This window comes from Hyaena hyaena, unplaced genomic scaffold (assembly GCF_003009895.1).
Source record: "Hyaena hyaena isolate Hyena2069 unplaced genomic scaffold, ASM300989v1 scaffold_90, whole genome shotgun sequence".
Taxonomy (NCBI): Eukaryota; Metazoa; Chordata; class Mammalia; order Carnivora; family Hyaenidae; genus Hyaena; species Hyaena hyaena.
This window is the reverse complement of record NW_024080722.1, coordinates 307,103-324,289: the sequence shown is the minus strand read 5'-3', so window position 1 is coordinate 324,289 and position 17,187 is coordinate 307,103. Positions and strand designations below refer to the sequence as shown.

The 17,187-nt window shown below is 45.8% G+C and overlaps 1 protein-coding gene across 7 annotated transcripts in view; it reads right to left on the bottom strand.

Moving 5' to 3' along the window:
* Nucleotides 1–17,187, bottom strand: part of TTLL11 (tubulin tyrosine ligase like 11) — a 238,409-nt gene that overhangs the window by 95,249 nt on the left and 125,973 nt on the right. The window contains exon 7 of one of the 7 annotated variants that reach the window (XM_039234681.1): nt 13,422–13,896. The exons of the other annotated variants lie outside the window; for them this stretch is intronic. Within the exon in view, the coding sequence (XP_039090612.1) occupies nt 13,845–13,896 (52 nt within the window). The 3' untranslated portion in view covers nt 13,422–13,844. Of the gene's footprint in view, nt 1–13,421; nt 13,897–17,187 lie in introns of those variants that run through there. 7 annotated transcript variants of the gene reach the window in all.

Genomic DNA, 17,187 nt, shown 5'->3' with positions numbered 1-17,187 from the left:
GTTTTTCCTCTCTCTTGTATCAGACAGGTGGTGATTAATATGACACAACAGACGGCAGAGGAGGTGGTACTTGTAAAATAGGCACAAAGGGGAAATGATAAAGGAAGGACATAACAAGAATTTAAATCTGAAGGGAGATTGGAAGAACAGATATGAAATATATTAACATGGAGCCTCTGGAAGGGAGGGGATCAGAATGCATGTGACGGATGCCAGGAAAGAGGAGGCTTTCCCTGGGCTGTAATGTCAAGAGAGTAGAGATTAATGAAAGAATATTGGCGAACAGAAAACAAATACATTTTAGGCACAAGAAACCACATGTGCAAAGGCCCTGAGCATGAGCAGAAGGGAGTCAGGCTGGAGGAACTATGGAAGTCATGGAAAGAAAGAGGGAGGTCAGGGAATACTAGGAATGATGTAAGATGAGGGTAGAGATCCAATCTCTAGATCTAGGCTCTAGATCTGTGGTTCTCAAATTGGGTAGGGAGGGGAGGCTTGGGGGTCCTTTATACACTTATAGTCTATCTATTCACCATAATAGAAATTAAGACAGACAACTTTTTAACATATTCATTTATAAATAACAATAACAGGGGCATCTGGGTGGCTCAGCCAAGCATCTGACTCATGATTTAGTCTCAGAACATGATCCCAGGGCCTTGGCATCAAGCTCCGCATTGGGCTCTGCACTGAATGTGGAGCCTGCTTGGGATTCCCCTTCTCTCTCTCTCTCTCTCTTTCTCACTGCCTCTGCCCCTCCTCTGCTCCCTCTCTCTAAAAATAAAAGAAATCTTTAAAAAAAAAAAAAAAGGAGGTGCCTGGGTAGCTCAGTCGGTTAAGCATCCGACTTCAGCTCAGGTCATTATCTCATGTTCCATGGGTTCGAGCCCCGCATTGGGCTCTGTGCTGACAGCTCAGAGCCTGGAGCCTACTTCAGATTTTGTGTCTCCTTCTCTCTCTTTGCCCCTCCCCAGCTCATACTCTGTCTCTCTCTGTCTCTCTCTCAAAAATAAATAAACATTAAACATTTAAAAATCTGTATAATTTCTGGCTTAATAAAAGATAGTTGGGTTCTTGTATCTGTTTCTATGCTGTCTGCTGTGATATGTTTGGGGTTGAAGTCTGTGAAGGAAATCTGGCATACACCACCAACTCTTGCCAAGTGGCACTGTCTTAAAGGTTAGTCACAATGTGGAAGCTGAAATCTATCAGTAAAAGTTGCACCCTATTGGGAAAATCTATCGGTCTCTCTCGCGCTTTTGAATGGATCATTTACTCATGCAGAATTTTACATCATGCCCTGGATATTTAGAAAATACTGGTTTATGCAGCGTTTCCAAATGCCGTGTAATTCATTATACGATACCAGAAAATCACATTCATTAATATCACCACTGATCTCATCAGAAAAATCTTTAAATACTGCAAAGCCATCAGACTCACAGAGGCAGACACAAGTTTACTAAAATTCTGTTTCCTTAGTTAAACATCCCGATTTTATCATTGGCAGCAAATGTGGTTGGTTCTGTTCCTTGAAATGAGAAGCCCCCGTCGTCCAAGTTCAGGAAAATGTCTGCCAGCTGCATATATCTGAATAACTGTAGTTTGTCGGCCAATCCCTCCCTCCATGAAAAAGAGCTTTGCAATCATTCTTTGACCAAAGGGGCTGGTGCAGCTTGCAACCCACAGACCACAAGAGAGCCTTTCCTCCGGTCAAACACTGGTTTCCACCAAGGTAGAAGTACCCTACACGTAGTTGCCATTTTGCCATGAAGAATATTAAAAAAGAAGTGCACTCCAGGGCTGAGGTTTACTTAAATTAATAATTTGTACTGTTTCATCTAGGATTTTCTTCTGTTTGTTTGTTGTTTTGTGTGTTTGTTTTAAACCGTAAGACAGCAGGAAGCAGTAAAGAACGTTAACAGTGACTGCTAACACAGTTGGGTGTCTCTGTCTTAAGCACTGCAAAGGAGCCAGACCACTCAGCACTGCCATTTACACCATCAGGGCAAAAGTCAACACAATGGGAAGGCAAATGTCTAAGTATTGTGATGATAACCATAGTTTTGAGCCTTCAGATCCTGAAGGACACTGGGGGTCCGAGGACCCTACTTTTGAGAACCACTGGTCTAAACTAGATCATGCAAAGCCTTGGGAGTCATTTTAAATGGCTTTATCTTTAGTTTAAGAGGAAGTGAAAAGCCACTGAGGTGTTTTAGGTAGTGTTTTAAGTCTTATTAACCCAGTTAGATTTGAGGTTTGAAAAGATCACTCTGGCCGCTACAAGGAGAATAAAGTGGATGGAGGACAGAGGAGGTGAGGAGAAAACAAATTCTGAGAGTCTTACAGCTCTCTGAACTAGAGATGATGGTGACCTGGACGGGGGTGGGGTACTGAGATGCAGAGAATAACTGGATCGAGGAGGTGAGCTCAAGAAAACTCACTGAGAATTCACGGGGATCTCCATGGTTCCTGGCTTAGGAACTCGGATGAACTGAGAAAAAGAGTGGGGAGAAAGAAAGCACACACAGAGCACTTGGCTCCCAGCGAGAGCTCAGCGAAACTGCCCTCCCCCTCCTCCTCCCGCGCCACGCAGATCAGCACCAAGTCTCGGGTCTCTGGCTACACTGACCCCTGCTGGCCGCTTCTGAGAAAAGCAGCCTCATGACCATCAGAAAGAGATGAACGCTGCCTAAGGGTGGCTTGGCCAACCCAGTGAGAGTCTCCCTGCTTGGAGGTCTTCCCTCCCAAGATGAGAGGATGGAGACAGGAAGACACAGGCGGTGGAACGGGAAAAGAACTTCAAATGGGGACTTAGCGTTAGACGTCGGTGGCAGGTGCCACTTAGCGAGCTGGAAGCCATTACCACAGGCCAGCAAGATGATGTAAATTAAGGCCATCAATATCAAGTTGGGGTGTGGGCAGAGAGGAGACAAGATTCCACTTCTGTGATCTCTGGTCCGGCGGGTGCTTAGCAGGGGGCCCACTGGCACTGTGTCCCCTGTGACCTGAGGCCAGGCTGCCCTCACACAGGTCTAAAGGGCGGGTCCTGGTCCTTCTTTTCCTTCCCAGAGCAGGCTCATTGTAGAAACTCAGAATATACACAAAAGCTTAAAGAAACAATTATAATCCATTATCGTTAATGTTATGGGTCAGAGATCATCACTCAACATTTCAGCATGTTTCCTTCCAATAGCTTCTAGGCACATAAACCATGTATTTTTAGATGAACTAGCGCTACAGGCAAATCATTTTGAGACACTACCTTACATCATCCTATAGGCTTTAAAAGCATGGGGCACCTGGGTGGCTTAGTCGGTTAAGTGTCCGCCTTCGGCTCAGGTCATGATCTCACAGTTTGTGGGTTCGAGCCTCACATCAGGCTCTGTGCTGACAGCTAGCTCAGAGCCTGGAGCCTGTTTCAGATTCTGCGTCTCCCTCAATTTCTGACCCTCCCCCGCTCACGCTGTCTCTTTCTCTCTCTCTCTCTCAGAAATAAATAAAAATAAAACCAAAAAAATAATAGTAACACCTAAGCAACATTATTAAAGGATATTTGTAGTCCTTTCTCTGCTCCCTCCTTTTCAAATATGCTAGGCTGTTTCTCTGGGCCTTTTATATGATTTTAAATTTCTGTTAGGACACCTCTAAATACAGGCAAGAATTTGGGCTTAAGCCATCTCAGAGTATGACATTCCTTTCCATCTGCATGATGTTTTATGTCTTCAAAGCCTTTTTACGCACATTCATAAAAAAACCAACATTTTAGTAATGTTTTACTTAATGTTTCCACATACTCATATAACATTTGTCAAATAATAATAAATGTGTTTCATAAAGCAATTGTGGGGATCAAATGGGAAAATGGACACAAATGATAACAACAGCTATTTTTGATCGGTTCTTACTACTATGTTGTCAGATACCGTGCTCAGGATTTTATATCACAGGTGTTCGGATGTACTCTATGAAGTAGATACTATTATTATCATCCCATGTTCATAGAAGACGTTGACTGGAGCTTTAAGGTTACCAACTTGCTAACATGCAAACAGTGACACATTGAATAATCAGTGGAGCCAGAATTTTAATCTAGATTCATCTGACTCCAGATCCTGGGCTCTTGACCACTACTTCAAATCACTTTGCTGGGCAAGGGATTGGCAGACAGCGAGCACTAATTGTGTGACAAGTATTCAGCACACAACAAGTTCTTGGAGTCAAGATACATTATTGTATATAGTAGTTGCTCAGTAAATGCTTGGTACCTTGATGGCTATATGTGCCAATGGAAGCAAAGGATAGAGTCAGTCTGAAAAGCATGAAGAGATGTTTCTCCCTGAAAAAAAGACAAGGCAGACCACAAAATCCTGAGATAGGTTTAAAATAATGAAAATGTCAAACAAAAGAAACCAAGCCCTAAGGGGAGAAAATGATTTGGAAAGACAAAATAAATTTAAGAAAAGAACCAAAGAAAACACCTGGAAACAAATCCAGTAAATAGGAAAAAACGTATATCATTACCAAGGATTATCCTAGGATTGCAAGGATGATATAAAATAACCTGGGAAAAGATGTCAACCCAAACCCACTAATGACACCATACTCAGTGGTGAAACGTTAGAGGCATTCCCTTTGAGGGCAAAAACAAGGCAAGCATGCCTGTAATCATTAAAGCACAGGCATTTGAAAAGAAATAAAAAGTATAAGAAGTAGAAAGGAAGAAATAAAGCTATAAGTCTTAACAAGTAATAAGACTGATACATTCTACTATATAAAACTGAAAACTTCTGTTTATTCAAAGGCAAACTAGGGTGCCTGGGTGACTCAGTCAGTTACGCATCTGACTTTGGCTCAGGTCATGATCTCACAGTTCATGCGTTTGAGCCACACATCAGGCTCTGTGCTGACAGCTCAGAGCCTGGAGCCTGCTTCAGATTTGTGTCTCCCTCTCCTTCTGCTCCTCCCCCACTCACGTTCTGTCTCTGTCTTTCAAAAATTAATAAACATTAGAAAAAAGGCAAACTAAAAGGTAAAAGACAAATTATAGCCTGAGCAACCGTAGGTATAACCCATATGACCAACAAAGGGTTTTTGATCTAAGTAAAGCATTTCTACAAATGAGTAAGAAAACAGAAATGGCAAACAATATGAATGGTTAATTGACAGAGGAAGAAATCCAAATGGCCAAAAAATCTATGAAAAGATAGTCTTCTTCATTAATGGTCATAGGAATGCAAATTAAAACAATATGACACTATTTAATACACATCAGATTGGCAAACTTGAATAAGTTTAATAACCAACTGTTGGCAAAAATGTTAAAAATAGAAATACGCAGGGTACCTTGGCTGCTCAGTTGGTAGAGCGTGAGACTCTTGACCTTAGGGTCATGAGTTCGAGCCCCATGTTGGGTGTGGAGCCTACTTTAAAAAAAAAATGGAAACACTCCTATAAACTGGGTAGGAATGCAAGTTAGTGCTACCATTTTGGAGAGTAACTTGTCAATGTTCATTCTTTTAACAAATACTTATTGAGTATTTAGCAGGCACTGTTGGAGGGACAAAGGATATAGCAGCACACCACACAGATAAAGTCTGATATTTAAAAAATAACCAGTAGCATAGAAGGTACACTTCCTTTTTTAGGTGCTGACCCCAGGGAATCTCTTGCAACGTGCAAGGGTGTTCATTGCCATGCTGCCTATAACAGCAGAGATGAGACACAACCTGGCTTTTCCTTACTAAGAGTAAACCAACACGGAGGGAATAGATCAATAAACTGGGTTTATTAAATGAAAGATTATAGACCAGTTAAAATAAATAATATGGATCCAGGATAGATACCAATATATCATAGGGCCTAAACATCAGAAACATAACATTAAGCCAAAAGGCTAGTTGTAAAAGGGCACATGTACAGTGTTGTATCATTCATATAAAAATTGATGTATAAAATAATTGTATGTATTGTTTATAAACACATATGTATATAGTCAAAGTAAACGCACATAGTGGTTCCTAAGACGGGGTGGGGGGGAAAGGGATACGCCATATCTGTAAAGTGATTTCTTTAAAAATATTTTTTTAATGATTTTTATATATTTCTGAGAGAGAGAGACAGTGTGAGCAGGGGAGGATCAGAGAGAGAAGGAGACAGAATCTGAAACAGGCTCCAGGCTCTGAGCTAGCTGTCAGCACAGAGCCCAACATGGGGCTCGAACCCACGAACCATGAGATCATGACCTGAGCCGAGGTTGGACGTTTAACCGACTGAGCCACTCAGATGCCCCATGATTTCTTTTTTAAAAAGAGAGAGAGAAAAAAAAAAAAAAGAGAGAGAGAGAAATTCAAAGTAGATGAAACAAAACTGTTCACATCTGCAGACTCTTGGTGGGAAGTGCATAAATATCCATTATGTTGTTTTCTGAATGCTTAAAATGTCTCATAATCAAAAACTTTAAAATCCTGTTTTGTAATAGAAAAACCAAGACAAAGCCTGAGTCCCAAGCCCGCGGAACTCGCCAGGGCTCCCTCCCTTCCCGCTCTGGCCGAGCCTGCAGGCTAGCGACAGGCAGCTGGCAGACTCAGCAACAGCTCTGGGAAGTTATTTCATCAGCCAAAGCTGTACTTTTGCTGGGCCAGGAGAGGACGACATAAGCAGCAGGCAGAGGCGAGGCGGGGAGGGTGATAGGGATGAGAGGTGAGTGAATCCCTTGCGCTACCTGAGAAGGTCATTTGTCTAAAAGGGACAAAGGCCTTTCCTCTTCCGCCTTCCAGCCTGGCTCATCCTCCTTCCTTTCTGGAACCTAACAACCCGGCTCATCCTCAGGTATCCAGCAACGGCAAGGTCACCCGTCTATCCAGTCTCAAAGCACAGCTTGTCAGCAAAGGGCATTGAAAGAACTATGTTAAGATTTTTTGAGTCCCGGTAGACCCTGCATTTCAAAGTTGATATTCTGCCACTTGGCTTTTACGGAAGACCTACGTTAGTACTTGTTTGCACTCACACAGACGTACCAAAAAAAAAAAAAATCCAAAGAGGATTTTATGAAAAGAAGCAAAACTTGAGAACAGTGTTCAGCGTTGGTGTTTCGGGGAGCTGTGTGGAGGCGGCATCCCCCCCACCCCCGGCCCCCGCTCCGGGGAGCAGTGAGGGTGGCCCCAGCCAGCTCCTTCCTGGAACCACACACAGCATCTCGGCGTCAGAGCTCTGCGCTGTGTCTAAGAGCTTCTGTGACTTATCTCCATGTAGCTCGTGCACCGTTGGAAAGATCTGTCCTTCTGTATCAGAGAAGACTAAGGTGATTTTTTGGGTCTGAGAATGCTCAAATTTTTTTCCATGTAAATTAATGGTAATTGCTTCTTTGCTTCATGATGACATGGGGACCCTTTCATAGGAACGCTCTGCTTTTGGATGGGGAGGGGCAGGGATGAACCTGTATGTATTTGATTGATGGTCATAAATCCTATTTTTAAATTATGTAAAATTGGGGGCGGCTGGGTGGCTCAGTCGGTTAAGCGTCCGACTTCGGCTCAGGTCATGATCCCACAGTTTGTGACTTCAAGCTCTGTGTCAGGCTCTGGGTTGACAGCCAGATCTGTATCTCCCTCTCTCTCTCACCCCCTCCCCTGCTCTCACTCTGTCTCTCTTTCTCTCAAAAAATAAAAACGTTAAAAAATAAACATAAATAAATGTAAAATTATACTCTCATGGGAAACATGCAGTCTCCTCCCTGACCCTCTCTCCCTATTTCCCCATCGCTCCCTTATATTTGAAGTTCCAACCATCTGTGACCTATGTATGACCTCCTCTCTCTCTCTGTGTATCCCTCTTCTTCACTCTCCCATACCCCATTAGCCACCACAGGAGAAGTAAAATGCTTCTCCTAACCATTGCCAGGATCTGTGCCTAGTTTCCATCTCCGTGGCTCTCCCTGGACCGTTTCGACATTCCCTCACTGGCCTCCCATCAGACTGGGAGTCAGACTGGCATCCTTCAAGCCCCGCCTCCAAAGTCACCTTCCCTGGAGAGTGCTTCCTGACCCACCTGGCAGAGGGAGCCACGTCCTCCTCTGAGCCCCACTGGACCACCACCATTGTGGATCACCTTGGGTGGATTTCACTGTTTCCCATCAGCCGCTAGTCGCAGACCTGAGCAGCCTGAGGGCAGGGATCCTGTCTCGCTCTTCTCTGGGGACTCTGCATCTCCCCGTGCGTGGTATACAGCAGCCTCCATGGAACACTTGCTGATCCCTTCCTTTTCTACTTCATGTAAACCGGGAATATAATTTTAATTAGATTACCACCTCCTCAAAACATGATTCGACTCTAATTAAACAAAGAGGTCTTTATCCACCACCGAACCAAGAACTGTTGGCTAAAGGTAACAGAAGACTGGAAGGTCCCCAGAACTCCAATTACTGCGGGAGCCGGCTATATTGGAGAGCCAATTAATTTCACAATGTTGAAAATTAATGCATTTAAGATTCTGCTGCTCACATCCATTTTTCCCCATTAAAACATTTTAACTGCTCTGAGCCCGTCATTATCTTACTCCTGTGTTCCAAGGAGCTCTCGTGTAAGGGGAGCCTCTGGATGGCCTGATACAGCCAGAGGCTTACTCCTTACCTTCTAAAATTGCAGTTAATTTTAAGAAACTCTCAAGTGAAGCCACATCCATCACAAAAGTGAGCCCGGAGAACTAGACCATGTCTTTGGCACCGGCTTCTAGAGGAAATGAAGGGGGAGGCAGCTCTCTTCCTCACCCTTTTTCTCATTTTTGGCAATGGCCTCCACTATCACGGATGAGCCGATGGCTGTGAAATCAATAATGACGGTGACAATGATGATGATAGCCAGCGTTCACCGAGCACTGACAATATGCCAGGCACCCTGCTAACTTCCTCGCTGTGTCTCTGTCACATAATTCTCTCAGCCTGCAGAGTACGTGCTGCTGATGCCCTCACGTGACCGAAGGGAAACTGAGGCTGAGCGAGGTTAAGTACCGTGCCTCGGCCACTTAGCTGGCTGGCGGCAGAGATGGAGTTTGCGCCCACGTGGCTTCACAGCACACGCCAAAATGTCTCTCGTCTCAACTTTCTGATAGGCTGTGGACCTCCTTGCACCTGAAGTTCCCCAGTGACTGAAAGACAACCTGGCCCACGCTGGACTTCTCTTCCCCTGAAATCCCTCCTCCCCGCTGCGTTGCTGTCCGCAGGGAACGGTCTCCCAGGCAACCTCATCAGAAGCACACCTCTCACCGCAGCCCAGTCACCCGACTGCTGAGTGGAGTCAGGAGTGTTCTCTCTGGGCGATTCCCCCTCTCCAACTCCACTGCCAGACACCTTGATTCAAAGTGCTCGTTTCTCGTCTCTGGGCTGGCCCGTCTCGGGGACTGTCCCCCACGGGATATCTGTGTGATACTGGGCAGCATCTCCGTCTTGCAGGCGCCACCCAGTCGCTCTGGCGCACATCCTGGGAGTAGCCTTGATTCCTCTTTTCCCTTCCTCCTCTGGGGCCAGCGGGAGTCCTGCCGATCCTGCTTCCAAACGCACTAGGGCCCTTCACCCAGGCTCCAATCTGTCTGTCCCAGTTCATCTCCTGCCAAGTTCCTATCCCCACAGCCCCCCCCCACCAAGTTCCTGATCTCTGTTTTGCCTGAATAAGTGTGTGCTTTCATATATCACGCCTTTGCATGCGTGCTTCCCTCTGCCGATACTTCCCTCTTCTCTGCTTCTGACACGCTCCTCTCGTTCTGTTAGACCCAGGCTAACGTCTTCCTTGTTCAAGAAGGTGCATCGCATACACCTTATTCCCAAACTACGGAATACAGAGTGGAGCACTAGGCCCTTGGCACTGTTAGTCCTGAAGGTCACGGCATGCTACTGTGTGAATGGAGAGCGAGTGCAAGCCCAATCACAGGATTGTCGCCAGGATCAAATGAGATGACAAACGGAAAGCACCTTGTGTGACCTTGAATCACCCCTTCCAAGGGGCAGGTGTGAATTAACAAGTCACTTAATTAGTGAGTGAGCCCAGCAGAGGATGAACCATTCATTTCGTTTCTGCATAACAACAGGAAACAGCCAGTTTAAGGATTCACAAAGGTCCCTTGATGTGTCTTAAGAGCTGACTGTATTATAATTATTTGTGCTTCTTTCTCTCCTTTCTCAAAGGCTGGGATCCAGTGGTCCTTCTTTCCTTCTTATGTATAGGGACCATAACAGACACTAAATTAAAGCAAGGTTTGTGGAATAAATAAATGAGATAAGATCTATGTGGATTAATTCCATGGGCGCAGGAAGACTCATCATTCTCTCTAAACACTTACCTCACATACTAGGTGATGCCCAAATTATTTCACCGGGAGGCAAAAACTTCTTCCTTCGCAACGGAAGGTAATTTACATTTCAGCAAAATGACAAACGGCTACATTTCACATATCTTGACATTGCATAAGCATAGTCAAGGTAGTAAATGTCGTATCTACAAATGCCCAGAAGTCAGGGTTTGCATCTATTTGATGAAGCACCTCTCTTCCAAAGAGAAGGGACTATGTTGTCACCCGCATCACTAGACCAGCACCAATTCCGCCAGCACCATCCCCCTTTTTTCCCATTTTTCCTTCTCTGAGTGCTTAGTGTCTGTCCCTCCTCCTCCGGAATGTGTGCTCCACAACAACAGACCCCATGGGCGGGCTCCACAGCCCCCTCCCCTCCCCTAGACAAGCATCCGGCACAGAGGAGGTACCCGGAAAATGTTTGCTGAACAAACCAATGAGCAATCCTATAAGCCCACTCATCTCTTTTCTCATGTCTGGTCAAAGAATACAAATCTATCCTCATATTATAAAAAGGTGGGCAGCTAACAGGAAGAGGGTAAGAAACCAAGTTACTGGGATGTTTACAAATTCCCAATCAAAAGTGATGCTATGCAATCACCATTTTCCTGGGAAGAGGAACAGACTAGGACCAAATTAACAAAATGATAAATACGGCCTAGGAAGGCTGGTTATGCCATGAATAATCACTGAAGAACTAACTGCTTGCCCTTGGGGTAATTTCAGAATTTGGAGCTTCGCTGCTATAGTCGGGAAATACTGCATTTGTTAAGTGAACTCCATGGAATGATAATAGTGCAGGGGAAGTATTAGTGGTGTTTCATCTATGCCTATGCTATATATTCTAAGCTATATTTAAACATTATTTTTATTATTTTCCAGATGCTATTTAACCAAAATACCACTTCCTATTATCATGACACATAGCCAATTAAACAGAGGCGAGCAGATAGCAATGAGCAAGCACAGCCTAGGGAAGACGCTGTAGAAAAGAACAGAAACATGGGTCCAGCCCAAGGCCGTGCTTGACCCGTACTAGCTACATGACCTTGGGGAGTGACTCAGTTCTCTGAGACCAGATTTCTTCTTCTGAGAAACCAGTATTTGCGAAGATCTGGTGAGATTTCAACAAGACAACGATATTTGCAAAGCATCCGGCACTGCCCGCCCTCCGCCCCCCCGACGCCCAGCCATAAATAGTAATAGTAACAGTGACAACAACCATCTCAGAAAAACGTGGTATCAGCAAAGAACTGAATATGCTTGTTTTCAGGGTGAAAGAAAATTCCTATCAGGGTTTCTTCATTGAATAAACTAGTAATTTTAGCTGCACAATCTGGAGGCCTGTGGTTTAACAAGCAACTAATTAGAAACCAGTGCCCCCTAAGCTCTGTGTGACACCTGCTTTTTAAAATGCACACAGGGAGGGCAGTCAGGGAGCAAGGACAGTCGATGGCCATGCTCTCTCCAGAAAATACAGCAGACAACACACCCCAGATGATCTTTTAATCAAATCTCTGAAAAATAGTCAGGTTAATAATATGACCAAAGGAGGTCCTCTGGGGTGCCATTAGTTTAATCCTACTCTGCACCAGACCATTCCTGCCAGTCTGGGCTGTGAACAGAGTGAAAGCAATAACTAAAGGGAAATTATGCAAATGCAAAAGGCAGGAACCCAGGGCTGGGGCAGGGATTGCTCTGAAGAATGTATGCCTTGATCTGATCCATTCAATGGGCCAACCACAAATGATTCTCTTGCCAACTACAGAGCACGCTGCGACCCTTCCTCCCCTAAAGTGCCTATGGGGTCCTTCCCTCTGCCTGCATGCAAAGGCTAAGACTCCTTGGCCTGGCATTCAAGGCCCTTTATAACGAGACTGCTGCCAACCCTTGTACCCCATCCCCTCTGCTTCCTCCCCCCCCCTTCCACCCTCCATCCAGACCAAACTCCTAACATTTTCCCAGACTCACCCAAAGTTTACTGTTGCCATTTAGGACAATATTGGAGAGAAAGATTATTTTATCTTTTTATTTTTTTAATGTTTATTTTTGAGAGAGAGAGAGCGTGCAAGCAGGGGAGGGGCAGAGAAAGAGGGAGACAGAGGGTCTAAGAAGGCTCCATGCGGTCAGCACAGAGCCCAACATGGGGCTCAAACCCATGAACCGTGAGATCATGACCTGAGCGTGAGTCAGCTGCTTAACCGACTGAGCCACCCAGGTGCCCCAAGAAAGATTATTTTAAAGGTCAATGTCTAACTGCTTTAAAGAAAGTAGTCCACAATTAAGCACCATGAACAAGTCCTGAGTCCTGCCATAGCGATTGATCTCCCTGTGGAACTTCTGGAAATCACAAAAACACTTCACTTATTGGCTCTCTGAGAAAATTCTGGTTTGATTGGTCTGAGGTGTGGCCGAGGCTTGGGTAAAGTTCTCTGGCCAAGCTTGAGGATCTCTGTTTCAGGTATTTGTCAGTGTGCCTGTCCAGCCTGTTGCAATTATTTATTTTTACCGTTTATTTATTTTTGAGAGAGAGAGAGTGAGCAGGGGAGGGGCAGAGAAAGAGGGAGACACAGAATCGGAAGCAGGCTCCAGGTTTCCAGCCACCAGCACAGAGCCTGACACAGGGCCTGAACTCACAAACCGCGAGATCATGACCTGAGCTGAAGTTGGACACTTAACCGACTGAGCCACCCAGTCACCTAGGCTGTTGCAATCATTATGTCACCTGGTTGGCCCCTACAGCACTTGACTTTGGGACCCCTGAGCTATTCCACCTCACCGCCGCTCTTGGATGTACGTTGTGATCTTTGGTTTTATAAAGAAACGCAGGTTACATATCCTGTCCCTGGCAGCCCAGCTCTCAAGTGGGAAAAAAGAAAACTAAAGCCAGATCTTCCCAGGTCTGACGACCCCTGCCCTCTCCACCCTGCTCAGCTCCCAGCTCCTGTCTCCAACGGGGGCTCAAGCAGCCCATAAATATTCATAAATCTTTCCCCTCGGTTGTCAAGAACCACGGGGAGCTTGAAATCACTTGCAGAAGGAACATCGACACCACGACACCACGACAAAGTTGTTTTGTTTGCTTGTTTTGGTTTCAGGGAGCCAGTTCATCGACACACCTCTTAACGCCAAGGCCCCAGGAAGGGAGAAAAGGTGCCCAATTCATGTTCCTTCGATTTCAGGAAGCAGGTGTGCATAATGCATTTTAGAAAAGATTTCAACCCCCAAACAGTTAAAGATGAGTTTATCGCTTTGAAGCGATAAACCTCAAGTACGTGGAAAATACAGGTGTGTCATTTTTATCAGGATGCTGCCCGGGTATGCCGGTGCATCTTGCGTGCTGTTTGCTGGAGGCGGCTGACTCACAGTCACCTAGCGGCGGTGGAACAGGAAGCTCTGGGTGAGGGACAGGTGTCTGCAGGTGCCTGCTCCCTGCCTCCGCCACTGGGAGCGTAACAGAAAACGCGCTCCCGAACGCACCGCCTGCCAGCCCCGTCTCTGCCTTAGCTGTTCCATGTGTTGGGCTCTAGTACCGGGATGCTGGATCGGAGCCTCCTGTGAAGGAAGAACAGGAGGGAGTCACAGAAGCTGCTAGGCCCCGTGATCTCCCGGCGCCACCGCAGAGCTCAGCTGCAAGTGGTCTCCACTGAACAAAGAGCCCGGCATCTTTCCCTCACAGCGTGGTTCCTCCATCAGCTGGTGCGACAGCTATAAAAGCCTAGTTATACTGGCACAGGGCTTTCACAGGATTGAAGGAGATTGTAAATTGAAAAGGAATAAAGGAGAGTCCTGTTTACTGAGTGCCTCCTTTTACAACCCGACACTGAACTAGTCCTTTTTATATTTGGTACTAGAACTGATGTCTATTGAACAGCTATCGCTGTCAAGCCCGATCCCGGGCCCTGAGGTATAGTATCTCATTTAATCCTCTTGATGACCCTATGACATGGCTATAGTTACCTCCATATTACAGACAAGACAGTGGAGACTTCTCTAGCTGCAGTCTGACCTTAGCTCAGCTGGAATAAGGCAGTGGCAGAACAGAAACCAGACCAATGATCCTGGGAAGCTCTGTGTACTGAGAAGTGGAGACACTTGTGGCTGGAAGGCAGTTGTCACCGATTGAAACTTTAGCCTTCATTTATTCAATATTTGCACCACGTCTATGCACCTCAATATTAGATAGGTGGAGAAAACGGTTTTAAGTATGTTCCTGTAATTAGGCAACTTACAGTAATTATATACAGTAGCACCCATCCATCCAGTAGTATCTACCATGTCTGAGAACTCTAAATGTCACTTCGTGATGGCCATTCTGTGCCACTTTCTGAGCCATTCCATTGTCAAGCAATGGACTAGACAAGCACTTGACCTCGATCCTCACAATAACTGTACGAGGTCGGTATTATCTCAGTTTACTGATCCAGAAACTGAGCCTTGAAGAGCATCTTGCCCAAAGTCACAGAGTTAGGAAGTGGCAGACGCCCAGCAACGCTCAGGATCACAGAATCCATAGCCCTGAACTCTAGCTGCCAAGAGTTAGGCCACGGTGATCCTTTTGGGGGGCGGGGGGAGTTAGACCATTCCTGGACCACAGGACTCCTCAAGGGTGAGCAAAGCACTGCTTTCAGAGTCTCCGTGGCTCTGAATGTTCACGCATGAAGTTAGTGCACACACAAAGCTACAGGAGCAGGGATGCCACCCAGTGCAGGCTGAGAGCCCAGATCCCTAGGGAAAGGAAACCCAAATGGGAATCTGTCTCCCCCAGCCACAGACCCCAACATTTCTCACCATGAGTGTAGCTGCCCTGGGAATATGGAATCTTAAAGGTGAGAATGACCCGCAGGCAAGCTGGGCCAGCCTCCCATCCATGCTGGCTTTATGTTATAATCCTGAGTCAGATTATATGGCCCCTCTGTCTTCTGGAGCCGTTTCATGAGATTGTGTTTAGGATTAAAGGAGATGTATGTGAAGTGCTTAGCCCAATGACTCCCACATTAGGTAGCAGTAATTAACATTTTTAATCCCTCCCTCATTCCCTTAAGCAATAGATTTTAAGTTGGAATCTACTATATGTAGTAGCCTCTGTGGATAAGTCCCAAATTCAAGCATCAGGGCCATGTTTTGGGGGAAAATCATTGGTTCATTTATTCACCCAGTCCACAAACTACTGGGATATGACCAAGACACGTCCAGCAGGAATTGCATGGTGCTCCCCAGTTCATAAAGGGCTTGTGCACTTGCCAGGGGGTCCTTGCAAGGAAAGCAGAGTCAGATCCCACCTGGGATCACACAGCAAATGCACGGCTTTGATTCAAGTGTGATTCTCTGGAACCAAAGCCTGACTCTCCTTCCTCTGTCTCTTGCCTTTACCGGGCTCTGCATGTGCCCTCTGGTGACAGAGGGCAGGGTTCCAAGGCCGCCTTGTTCCACGTAAGAAAACCCTGATTATTAGGAACTTTTTGCTCACATCTATCAAAAAATCTGCCTTCTGGTACATTCTTTCCATTAGTCTTAGCTCTTGCTAATGGGACAGTATTGAATAAATGTGTTCTTCCCGAGAGGACCTTCCTACACATGTGAGAATAGTTACCAGTCATCCCAAACCTTCTGTGCCCCAGGTTACATGGCCCGAGTCTTCAGTGCATCCACCAGACGGAGCGACCAGCCCTTCCCCAGCTGCATCTCTGTGTTTTCCATCTAGGCAGCCTATACCACTACACTCACCCGATGGTATTGGAATCATCTGCTTAAGTGACACTTCCAGCTGGCTGGGCGCTCCCCGAGGCCACGACCAATAATCACACCACGGCTACTCTCGCTGCGTGCTCACCATGTACCAGGTACTGCTTGCTATAGGCACTTGCCATTTACTACCTCAACCACGCAAGATGAGTTAGACCATTTAACTTCCACCGCTAGGCCTAGAAAATGAGAGAGGTTTAGAATTGAATGAAACTCCAACTATTCGTATCCTCAAGACCTGGTGCAAGGAGTACAGTCTCTTCACCAGAACAGAGGAAAGAGAGCCTGACCTAAGAACAGAGTGTGCAGCACAAACCTTCCAGAGAGGCCCGCTCCCTACTGCAGTGCTCAAATGCTCCCTGGTCAAGGGAGAAAAGCAAACATCATTAAAAAAAAAAAAAAAAAAGGCAAAAAAAACCAGAAAAACCCAAAAAACAAAACAAAACAAAAAAAAACCCAAAGCAAAACAAAAAAAATGCAGCTGTGGCTATACAGTAACAATGACAGTTGCCAAGGAAAAGGGGGCTCTGCCAGTTCACACCAAATGTCGACAACATGGAAGCTGCCAGGGTCCTACGGAGCCTCCTTCCAGACTTTGAGACGTTGCTGTCTCTTCTCAAATGACTGGGTCTGCCTTCGGTGGGCAAACATTGTAACGGTAAAATGCCGGTAGTAAAACCTCACAAGGTAATAGCCAAACCAAGAAAGTAGCTGGCCGTGATAACACTCAGTAAATGTGAGGTTGTTGACGGTGACCAGGAGGGACTAAGAGGAGGCAGAGTGAAGCTACGGCCTCCCCAATTTGTCTCCAGCGCACTTCAAGTTCTGCCTCCAGGCAGTGGAGCTGTCCAAGCCTGACGGCCGCATGCCAGCCTGCGTCAAAGCCCCACTAATGATTTTTCGGCATAAATTAAATGGAGTGAAGACTTTCTAATGGCTGCTACTGAATTACATGACAGCTTCCAGGAGACTCTACAGAAATAGCTGGAAACAGAAGCATGGTCATTCTGATACAAGGAAGTCTCTTGTTAATTTAATTTCTTCTTTCCTTCTGGCTCCTGGATCTTCTTTGTAAAAGCTGATAGAGAAGAGATGCCTGAT